The sequence below is a fragment of the Taudactylus pleione genome, unplaced genomic scaffold (genome assembly GCF_031769625.1).
Source record: "Taudactylus pleione unplaced genomic scaffold, aTauple2 ptg000040l, whole genome shotgun sequence".
NCBI classification, from domain to species: Eukaryota; Metazoa; Chordata; class Amphibia; order Anura; family Myobatrachidae; genus Taudactylus; species Taudactylus pleione.
In genome coordinates, this window is record NW_028284442.1 from 16336364 (window position 1) to 16348767 (window position 12404).

At 40.3% G+C, this 12404-nt stretch overlaps 1 protein-coding gene across 1 annotated transcript in view; it reads right to left on the reverse strand.

Annotated features, from left to right (window-relative positions):
* DCN (decorin) overlaps window positions 1–12404 on the reverse strand; it is a 70347-nt gene that overhangs the window by 22253 nt on the left and 35690 nt on the right. Inside the window, exons 4-5 of the mRNA XM_088454426.1 lie at window positions 9830–10043; window positions 7435–7548 (exon numbers count right to left, since the gene is read on the reverse strand). Coding sequence (XP_088310552.1) covers window positions 7435–7548; window positions 9830–10043 — 328 coding nt within the window. The remainder of the gene's footprint in view (window positions 1–7434; window positions 7549–9829; window positions 10044–12404) is intronic.

The following is a 12404-nucleotide window of genomic DNA, read 5'->3' on the forward strand; positions in this document are numbered from 1 at the left end:
ATATCCTGGGATTGGGTCCTGCAAATGCTTGGGGACAAACAGTGACTGGGCTGTGCATATTATTACATGTAAACACACAGTGCAGGGTGTTATAATGGTACTCATCCCCAACCTGTTCATCACTATGCAGAATTCTTTATTAGAATCAGTGTCACAAAACAAAAATGTGAAACAGCTCTTTGCTGAAAAAAATCTAAACTATACACCTATGGCTGGTGGTGGTTGGGGTAAACATTTTAAGTTGAATTATTTATATGTGTATTACTGGTACCAGCAAGCCATGACAGCCATAAACTGCTGGGTATGCTGATACTTCACATGGTTGTCAGAATCTACTGGCACATGTAGAACTACAAACGCCTGGATGCCCTGGGTCTGCTGTGACCTGTAGTGGTAAAAAAATACTGTAAACAATTCTATCTCAAACCCTTGTTCACTACTTTACTACACATTTAACTCCAAAAGGGTCTTTTTGTTTCTACTTTTTTCTCAAATAAATCAAAATTTGCATCTTAATTTTACCCAAAAATGCTCTTTTACTTACTGCACATCCACACAAAAAAATACATGGATCCACTGAGTTGCATTTTGTACTAGCGACCCCTTATGCTAAGGATGATGAGGGGTTGGAGGTGGCATGTAGGTGCGACAAAGTACAGTATGTTGACCCTTGCTGATCGCTGGACAGGTGTATATATGCCTGTTTAGAGACCAATCATTTTCCTGTATTTAATGCCTGGTCCAAAATATAAACTGATGATGACAATCATCACCTGCTTCTGATTGGTTGAATGTGTCTGAATCACTTTCACGTATCCTAATTCTATAGTTATATTGTCCATTTGTATTATTACAATGATATGTGCAATCAGTCCACAGAAACTAAGCCAATGGAAGTGAACTTGATACAAACTTAATTTTTTTTATTTACTATAACATGGTGAATGTGACTTTATTAGTTATTTATAACACTGTCTAGACATGTACTATATTGTACATTCATTTTGTACTGTATTTTAAGCAGGGAATCGGTATGACATAACGCCAGACCTAAGCCCAGCGGATTAAATACTGACGCTGGAAGTCTAGCATATGAAGATCCTGACGGCGCGTGGTAAGTATCCTAACCCTCCCCTCTCCCCCCCCCCTAACCCTAACCCTAACCCTAACCCTAACCCTAATGCTGGCCATACACTTGCACGACCAGATTAAGATAAGATTCACATATGACTCCCCGGAGCTCCCTGGCAGTCCCGGCGGCACAATTTGTTGTTTATCATTGCACACGATCTGTCGTACGATCAATCGTGTGCCTCACGCGCTCCTCAGGGAAAGTAATTGAAATTACATGAATGGACGCATGATGCATCGCATGCACAAAATAAGCACAGGATACTATGGATAATATGGGCTGCACATCTGATCATACGATCCATTTTAGGAGCTGCATGAGCCCATACATAAAGACGGCCCTGGTCAGTACTGGTCTTGCCTTTGTTAGCATCAGCAGCCTATAGTCACAGCATTGCTAACTCAATGATATTGCGACTACTTTCTGGCTTCCTGGACGGTAATCATGGAGACGGCTTCAGGTGCTGTGAGGGAGCTGAGTATCTACAGTAACTTACAGTCTATTGGCTAGTGTCAGGCTAAATTGTTTCTCTGCATCTGTTGATCACATGATAATAAATCCTACACCCTTAGCTTTCAGCCTAGGTTCCAGAGCAGGCATGTCAAACTCGCGGCCTGACAGTGTGGGCCCAAATATGATGCTGCTCACACCCCTGCTGCGATCGGAGCTCAGCTACGCTCAGGCAGTGATTAGTGTATTTAAAACTGGGACTGAAAAAGCCTCTGATCGCTTCAGAGGCCAGCGTACCCAGTGATGCAGTGTGCGTGATGCAGATCTAATTAGATCCAGACAGCGGCAGCGTCTACGAGGGAGTGCTGATGGCATGGACTGGAGCGGTGCCCAGCAGTCAGCGTGAAGAAAGGTAATTACTGCACAGGGAAGTGAGGCCTGTTCTATACTGGGAGGGGGCACAGCATAAGAGGCACTACTAGGGGCATTACTGGGAGCACCACATAAGGGGCACTATTAAGGGGAATTACAGGGGGCACAGCATAAGAGGCACAACTAGGAGCATTACTGGGGGCACTGCATAAGGGGCACTACTGGGTTCACTGCATAAGGAGCTCTAATACAGGGGGCATTGCATAAGGGGCTCTTATACAGGGGGCATTGCATAATGGGCACAACTACAGTGGGCATTGCATAAGGGGCACTGCATAATGGGCATAACTACAGGGGGCATTGCATAATGGGCATAATTACATTTGGCATTGCATAAAGGGCACTGCATAAGGGGCACAACTACAATGAGTATTGCATAAGGGGCACAACTACAGGGTGCAATGCATAATGGGCAAAACTAAAGGGGCACTGTATAGATAGACCTATGGGGGCCCAAAGGAAATTTTGCTATTGTCTCCCCATAGTCAGTAAGTAAATTTACTTTTTTTTCCTTGCGGCCCACACACTCTTAGACGTTGAATATTTGGTCCGGTTGGAATTTTGAGTTTGACCTGTTCTAGAGTAAGTGAAGCACTGGGCAAATGTGCTGTTGGCTCCACCCAACAGAACCTAGGGGAGTGTAGGGGGTGCGGGCCGCACTGGGTGACACCAGTCTACATACCGCCACACCTGGTGTCATCACACATAGTGACACCACTGGCACCACCCCCAAAAATGCAACTATTACAGGATAGTGCTTTTAGTATGTCAAGTTATTATGTGTATTTTGTATTGTAGTTTTTAATTCATACAAATAGGGCTGTCAAAAGATCCAGCTGGGCCCCAGTGCTAAAGGTCACCTTCAGCAAAAGCAAGGTGCTGCAGCAAAACCTTAAGGGATAGTGAGTGTTGTCTTTTTGCATTCCCAGGCCCCCAGAGAGGCCTCTGCCCAGATCTCCACTCTGTCTCTTGGTTGTCCCATGTACAATGGCATCAAAATATAATGTTCAAGTTATAGGAGCAGCACAACTGCTTAGTGTTTCATCACAGCTGCTAATTGCAGAAGTATTGGAGCCTGGTTGTAGGATCTCTGCCTGTTTGGGAAAGCCATTGGAAGTTTCCATGGATCAAACAGCAATTTGCAACAGTTAAGTCTAAAGTAGCCTGAAATTCAGATAAATGTAAAAGAAAATAAACACAAATCACTTTACAATTACAGTGTGGATTTTGTGTTGAACAGTGAATACCAGCATATAAAATGGCCAAACATAGGGCTTGCTTCAGAGGTGCATGCAATGCCGATGTTCAGATTTCAGGAATTTTTTGCTAATGTGCGTGTGCGAAAATCATTACAAACGTATACGGTGCATGTGTTGCACAGTGTGTATGCACAAAGGCACTGTTGCGACTGAGACACATGATATCAAAAGTGTCTGGGTGTTCCTGGACTGGGAGGTGGCTATACAGATGCACAGAGATGGTCCATCTTATGGGCATGTTATGGGAGTATCGCGGGCATGCCACAGAAGCTTCATCGTTCACTTTGAAGGTCATACTAAGATGAAAAATCTGCACCTGCCATACCGCTGGTGCACGTTTCGATGGAACAACCTATGACAACAGAAACAGACACATATACACAAGAAGGAGGGCAAAGAAAATTACAAAGTTGATACAGACTTTGGGCAGACAGAGAAACACATACACAAGGAGCGAATGCACAAAAGGGGGAAAAAAGGACAGACTCACAAATAAGAGTCAGACATGCCCACACACAAAGAAATATATTTGCACAAGGGAGATAGAGGGAGAGACTGAAGCAAACTTACAAAATTGGAGGCAAAGCACAGGCCAGGGTACTGATGGGGTCATGGCCTAATCGTGGAAGGCATAGCCGCTCCCTCATAGGAAAAAGTAAAACAAATACTTCTGTGAGCCCCTCAGCCTGGCACAAATCCAGGGGGGTCACAATCAGTGTGATCGCTCCCCCCAACAGGCAGAGGTGAGGAGACTGCTGCTGCTGCTGCTCCGTGACAGTGAGAAGTCTCCCTGCTCTCACTGCAGCCCTGCACACAGCAGCATGTGCTGGGCTACTGACAGATAAGAGGGAGGGGGGGTGATGTTGGGCCTGGGCCCCCTCCGGCCCCTCCAGCAAGCCTGCAATTAGTAGCTGCTCCTCCCCCTCTCAGCACCCCTGGGCAAAATCCAAATACATAGGGGGGCAGGATGGGGGTAATAGATATATAGGTAGAAACAGACATACAGGGGAGCAGAGAGATACAGACACACTCAGAAAGTAAGACAGAGAAACTTGGAGAAGGAAGACGTCAAATGTAGGTCTGATAGGAAAAGGTAAATCAAGGTCTAAGGGTAAGCCAGTAAAAACAAGTTCAACCATTAGGAAGTGGCCTGTGGGCGCTTCCTCTTCTGTGGTCCACCCAAGCTTATTACAGTGAACAGCATGATTACAGGGGAAGCCCAGCTAAGTAGAGGAAGTCGGAGGAGTGCTCAGGTACTACACACCAAGTGGCCAAGTATATGAGGTGTCAAGTACGCACATTTTGAAAGAAAGAGGCCGTGCTCCTTATGTATTTTATTCTTAAAATATCTCCCAATTCAACTCCTTCACTCTCCACAGTATCTATGCTGCCTTTCCTGGTTATGGGACTTTTACTCTTGTAAAAGAGTCAACCCAAGCCTTCAAGCATTACCCAAAACATCCGTCTTCATACAAGTTCAAACAAATTCCCAAACCACTTTAACCTCCTTAAAATTTCAAATCCAATGCCTCTACATAGTTAACGCAAAACTTTGTTATTTTCTTGCACAAATAACTTACTGACTTTAAAACCAAGATTCATGTGTCACTGCACCTATGTACATTCTGTCATTGCAATCTGGCTAGGTCAGTTTGCAATCTGTGACATTTAACCTCAGATATCAAACGCCTATTTTCCTGTAGATAGAGCTCTCTTACTTCATTATGTTTAGTTTGATAATACCCAGTATTGTTTAATTACAATATTTGTTCTCAATATCAATTCATGTTAGTAAAAATATTAATTATAAATTATTTTTATAAGCTATATTGGCCCTCATTCAGAGCCGCTCGTAAGTGGCAGTACGCTCGTTCCGAGCGATGTTCGCACATCTGCGCATGCGTACAGTTTTTAGTACGCATGCGTGAACCAGTCAGTGCGGCCGAAAATCGTTTGTTCGCTATATAGCGAGGGCCTGCAAATTTGAGTGACAGAATGAGGCGTATGTGGGTGGTAACAGGGGAAGGTGCTTGAAAACGGGGAGTGGAGATCAGAACGCAGGCGTGCTTAAAGGTCAAAGCGGGCGTTTTATGGGTGTGCATAATTAAAAAAGCAGCGTCATTGACCACGTCACCTGGTTGATTTATAGTCAGAACAGCTCGCAAAACTGTGGTAGGAAAAACCAACCACAAGAATAGCGAGCAGTTCATATGCTGTTCAATGTACTCGATTAATCAAATAAATAGCGGACATGACGTATGATGCGAGCAGCCAGGGGGCGTTTTATCAAAATTTCGACCGCAAGTTTTGCTCGCTCATTCAGACTTATAGGCGTGAACAGACCGCAAAGAGCGAACGGTTCATTTGAATAGCCACCCCTTTTTATTAAATGAACGACCGCAAATAGCGAGCGGCTCTGAATGAGGGCCATTATTTTTTAATGAGTTTTGTGAATTACTCATCTTTAGTTATTGCTACTTACAGATATTCTACTTTACATTTTGAAAAAGTAGATTTTGTTTTTTATGTACCTGAAGACCACTGACAATGTCAATTGCATAATTCAAAATGATGGATGTAATTAAAGCTGTTGCTGTAACATTATACTGTAAATTGGGAATATGTACTATAAGTGCACCAGAACTTGAGATACATAACTAAATTAAAATAATATTATTAACATACCAAAGGAGAAGCCCCTCATTTACATACTTATTTCTGTGAGTATGGGGTGGCAAGTAGCACCAAGCATGCTTGACTACAGTTACCCAGGTTGTGTCACAAAGAATAGTATTACATTAGTATGTTGGTGTTATTTTAATAATCTTTTGCATGACATTATATTAGGAACCCCAATAGGAGTCCCTGATTTGACTCAGAGTAGATCAGAGCCAATAAACCTTATCGCCCTGACTGGTACTACACTAGCATTAGAACTGCGATTGTGCAGATCCCCAAGTCCTTTTGTAGTGAGGGCAAAGCCTAATATAATACTCACAATTAATATTCTATCACTCTGCCCCTTAAATCATACATATCTCTACTGCCACCACCCATGGAAAATACAAAGGGGCCACATGTCCCCTAACACTCTTTTACAATTGTGCAATCTCTGTGTCACAAATTAGAACTCAGTTGCTCCTAATAAAAACAACAATAATTATAACATAATCTTACTGATCTAATAGCTTCTTCAAAGAATAATAAAGGAACACTTTATGTACAAAGGAAGTACAATGATAAGTTACAGAAATTAAATGAATAAAAAGGGTTAAAAATTACATAGACAAACATGTTTTGCAGTTTTGAAATATAAAGGGAAACTTTGCACTCAGTTTACTCTGGGTTGAGGGAAATAATAGGAAATGCAGGTGCAGGCTTCAACTTAGAACTGATCCCCCTAGTCTGAAACAGAACAAAATACTCCTATATCTTTTATTATGTGATGCTAGGACCCAGTCCCACATGAATTGCTGGATGGTAATAACCTGGGGTCCATACTAGGATGGCACACGTATATTTTAACCTAAGTTCAAATAACTGTACATAATTTCCCCTGTGTAGTAGCCACATGAAATATGGTAAATTCACGTTCATCTGCATTATTTACACTATACAATGATTGTAAACAAGATAGCTCTAGGATGTTTTATTGGATAGATACCTAACCAAATGTCCTAGGTACTTTCAAATCACAACCGACCTGCATATAGACTTTAAGTATAATTCTATGATTTTGGAAACTCCTAGATGTGGTAGAAATATAAATTTTTAGTCAAAACCAGATAGAATATGGTGATGCATTTGATCCCTGCTTATGTTTGATAACACCATTTGGTCATATGGCTGTTTGAACATCCCAGCTGTTTTAGGTACCAGCTGAGCATCTTCAGGTACTCTATATGCAGACACAGACAAAGACCTTATGTTTAACAATCACCTTCTCCAGGTAATTGCTTTTTCCTGGTAACAGGATACCATAATTGAATGTACATACTAATGAAACTAAACAAGCCCCCCCTCTTAAACTTCATGAATGTTTAAACTCCTATTGATGTGTGAGGAAGCATTATAACATAACATCAAAAGAACATAACTCACAATGTGCCCTGAAATCTATAATTTCTACACATCATAATATACTGTAGATAAAAAAATTACCTTTGGGAATGCTAGTTATGTTTGTATCTGCAACTCTGAGGTAGGACAGTTTCTTCATTCCTTGAAAAGCTCCTTTTTCAATCCCAGAAGTGTCTATAGGATTTGTGCCCAGTTCTGCAAAAGGCACAGAGTACATAGTACAAAATCAGGACATAATTTTAAATCATATAAGTTTCAATATCTGCCACCAAATTCAATACATGAAGATTGATTAATCTGTTTAAATATATACAGTATATATACACATATATATATATATATATATATATATATATATATATATACGCAGTATCATTATGTCTTGATAAAAGAGGGAAAACATTGACTTATACTTGCCAGTGTGGGCTGTTTTCATTGATATATTCATCCAGAGTGCCATCCATTTGTTTGTGTTGATGTATATTGCTACTATATATTATAGCTGCTGGATAGGCACTTGGGACATTGAACTATTAACTATAGGAGTGCCGGGCTGTATCTGTTACATATATATATATATATATACAGTATATATATATATATATGTATACATACATACATAATGGGTTGGGTATAAAATCAAAATCCTGGCTGTTGGGATGCCACAGGTTAGAATACCGACAGCGGCATCCCGACAGCCAGAATCCCAATTACCATAGGGAAGAACGGTAAGTCTCACCCTAGCCCCTACCCTAACCTTAACCTTCCGTCCCCGGTGCCTAACCCTAACCTACCCCCCTAGGGCCTAAGCCTAACCTCCACACACCCTAAACCTAACACTCTTTCCCAAGTGCCTAAACCTAACCGCCCCCCTTGTGCTTACACCTAACCTCCCCCTCCCAGCACCCTAATCCTCACAATCCCTCCCTAGTACCTAACCCTTCCCCTAGTGCCTTAGCCTAACCCCACACCCTAACCCTAACCTCCCCCTAACACCCCAATACTTACCTTTGGGATGCCAGTGGTCGGTATACTGATGATGGGATCCTGACCTGTTGGGATTTTGGTGACGGTATTCAGACCGTCGGCATCCCGCATGCCGGGATGCCAACTTCTGTACATCCCTATATAACATATCTTTTTAACCTTAAAAAATGGATTTACAAGATAATTACATCCTGATTAGTACAATACAGAGAGGAATTACCCTTTTAGTCATGAGAAGAAGAGTGGAAAGTTAATAAGATATTTACACTAGAAATAAAAGGTGCCAGTCACCTCATTGATTAGCTTTTACATGTTTGCCATTTTCATCCATCTTCAAGAGATAGTGCATGTGAAAGTTCAATATTTGAGTTCTGTCATTAGTTTTACTTCTACAATGTAGATCAACATATTCCCAAGCAGCAACTACAAAGTGTAAAGAACACTTGTGAACACTTTTAGAATTTACTATTTAACTGTATTAATTTGACTTAAAAGTTTGTCTGAACTTTGCCTAAGCGCTAATAATAAATGAAAGACATAACTTAAACCCAACCAACAGAAAATAATTACATTTATTGCATCACATTTTTCACACAATTTTACATACCAACATTCAATGCCTTTGTTGGAAAACGTTTGTGAAGATTTATGTTTATAAATATGTGTCACCAATTTAACAGCAATAGTTTCAATCAAAAATTTGATTTATATTTTTACAAATCTATTGGTAGGATGCAGTATTTAATTTCCTGTCATGTAACATTTCTTGTTTATGCCCTAAAGCAGGATTGGGCATAGTTATTCTTGTATACCGGGCAGATATGCGCATGGAACAGAGGACATCATGGAAGCATGTTTATCTATAGTAAATAAAATGCAACTCCCCTCCTATACAATCAAGGACTCCGGGATGTTACACATCATAGCTCAGGCTGGTGATGCCCAAAAGCTTTGTTTTCTTCTCATTGTGCGATAGTCTTCTGGATCATTCGTAATTATTTGGCAAACTTATTAACTTTTCCATTTACTGAACAACTGCTCCTGGGAACAGTAACTAACCGCCTACATGTGCTGTATCATGAAGAGAAGACTGACTGTGAAAATCAGAGTTTTTAAAGTATTTTTTTTTTTGTCCTCACTCATTCGAGGTGAGCATTTCATTGAGTGGAACATTACCCCCTTAAATGATCATCTAGAAGTTTAAATGCTTTTTTTTTTACAGCAGACAGTGCTCACTGTTTGTCTGCTCCTGAGGTTCCCGCGTTGTTCTACAGAGCATGCATGGGTTGCTAGCACCAGCCCTATACATTAGGAGGAGCAAAGTGGAGGCCTTGGGAGGTGGCAGCAGGTTTCCACACAAACATCTAAGCAATTTTGTGGAAAAGAACAGATACAGTATTCTATAATAAATACAAATTATATTTAAAATAAAAATCAATCAAAAGGACTGAAAATAAACTGACGCTGCATATGCATATTATTAACTCACCAATAACAATCATGTTATTTAACCCATCAAACACAGTCTTTTTCACTTTGGTTATCATGTTCTCATGCACACGTAGCTCTTGAAGTGACTTGGGCATATTGGTTGGGAGATCCTTTAAGTTATTTTTCGATAAGTAGAGTCGTTCCAGTTTTGTGAGAGGAGCAAAAGCACCAGGACTGATCGATTTGATTTTATTGTTAACAAGAATTAATGCCTATAAAACAAAATATTACATTTATCAGTGATATAAATAAATGTGCTATCATGCATTACAAGGAATCTGTTGGAGTAAGAATATAAAATTACACTGTGTTTGTAGAAACCATGATTACATAAAAAAGCAGATGCAAAATTAACTGAGAAGCAAAAAATCAATCTGTATATAGAAGTTACTATTATTACCAGTGTGTCTATAGCAGCATAAGAGATGTATTTCTTAAGTGTTCTGTATAATTAGTATTTTAACATACAGTTATATGCCTCCGTTAGCATCTTCCAAGAATTGAGTTGTTAGTACCATTCTGCCTCTATCTGAGTGGTAAAGGGAAACTAAATAAACATTTGTGTATGGTTAGTAGGATAAATGTCCCTTCCTATTTAGTTTGGTATAGCCCACCAAACCATTCCCTTCATTATATCATTATACAGTATGTATAGTTTAGACACTATGGATGGCGTTGGTTAAGGTTGACCAGTGACACAAAAAAACCCCTAAACATTGTAGAGAAAACAATAATAATAGCAATAGGAAAAAAGAAGGGTGAATGTAATGAAATACAAAAGAATGTCCACAGTCTTTCCCACCTAAAGACACATAAGAGAAATGGGCCCCCACTAATTCACATTTGCCATTTGACAATAAAATATTGCTGTCCATTTCAATGCACATACATTATTTACAGTATATTTGTATTGAAATATGTGTTTTAAGAAGCTACAGATGTGTCCTCATACACTGTGGCTTCAGTGGCACCAAACAGCTCCTCCAGAAGTGCCAGGTCCCATGCGTCTTGGCCGCACCAAGCATCTTTTCCGCTCAAAATGTGCATCTTATTTTCACCAATAAAACAACTGGAAGCGACAAATCTACTGCTAGATTACACTGATCAATATGATGTGCTAGATTTGTACATGTATGTGCTAATGAGACTAAATCTCTATACAAACTGCTAAGATGCAGTTCCATTGTGCTAGATCTGCAACTTTGTACATGTTTAAAACCAATTCCTGTGCAGTTATAGTTGCAGCCTAGCATCTCTAGCACACTGTGAGTGGTGTTTTGCTGCATCTGTGATGTGTATAAGTTGCAAAATGTAAAGAAATAGACGCTATGCTGCAGCTCTTGGAGCATCTCAGTTGCACAGGACATCTCGCTCCATATGGCGCATAGATGCTGGGTGTATGAGGATACATCAGTAATGCATGTACAGAGATAGAACATGTGAACTTTAGACATATATTCTATACGCTATGACTACTTATAACAGACATTCTAGTGTTACATGGGCACTGCAGAACATGCTCATTCTTGCTGAGAATTAGTTGTACAATTTTTTGTTTTAATTTTAAAATTTGAAGTCAATGTTCTAACAGATGTTTTCTATAACCACCAACAACCCAGCCAGCCTTAATAATCTTGTTGGCTTGCTTCTTGAACATTGCTGGGCTTGCAAACAACTCTTGGAGGCAACTTCTAAAAGCCTGTGTATTTTGCAATGCGTTTTAATCCCTGGCTGGATTTATAAACACATTTTACAGGTTTATCCGGTTCTTCCAACACATTCCATATGAGCAAGCTTTGAAAAATGTGAAGACCATATTGAAATATATCAGAGCATATCTGGACAGCTGTTCTGACCATATAGGGAGCAATGAACTGGTTACCCCATAAATGTAAGCAATGTATATATATATATATATATATATATATGTATATATATATATATACTGTATAGGGATGGGGTCAGAATGCCGATGCCAGAATCCCGTCACTTGTCAGAATACCGGCGCCTGCATCCTGACCGCCAGAATCCCTATTGGGGACTGGGTACTGAGGTTAGGGGGTGGGTTAGGGTAAGAGGTTAGAGTTAGGCACTTGAGGGAGGGTTATGGTTAGGCTATTGGGAGGGAGGTTAGGTTTAGGCACCGGGGAAGGAAGGATTGGGGTATGGTTAGGGGTTAAGTTAGGATTACTTACCTAGGGCGTCGGCATTCTAACCTGGTTCGGAGGTCGGCATCAGGATTCTGACCGCCAGGATCCCGAGAGCCGGCATCCCTTAATCAACCCATATATATGAGATGTGCGTTCATTTCTAGTCTGTTCCTTTCAGCAGCCAATAAGATTCATTTTTCAGATCCGAACTTAACTGAGCCTAAAGTGAATCACTCATCTCTAATATATATATATGGGAAGGGTTATCAGAACTTCTAAAGATATCAAGTGGAGGTACACTACCGTTCAAACATTTGGGGTCACCTACAAATTTTCATATTTTTGAAAGAAAAGCGCTGTTTTTTTCAATGAAGCTAACATAAAATTAATCAGAAATACACTCTATACATTGTTAATGTGGTA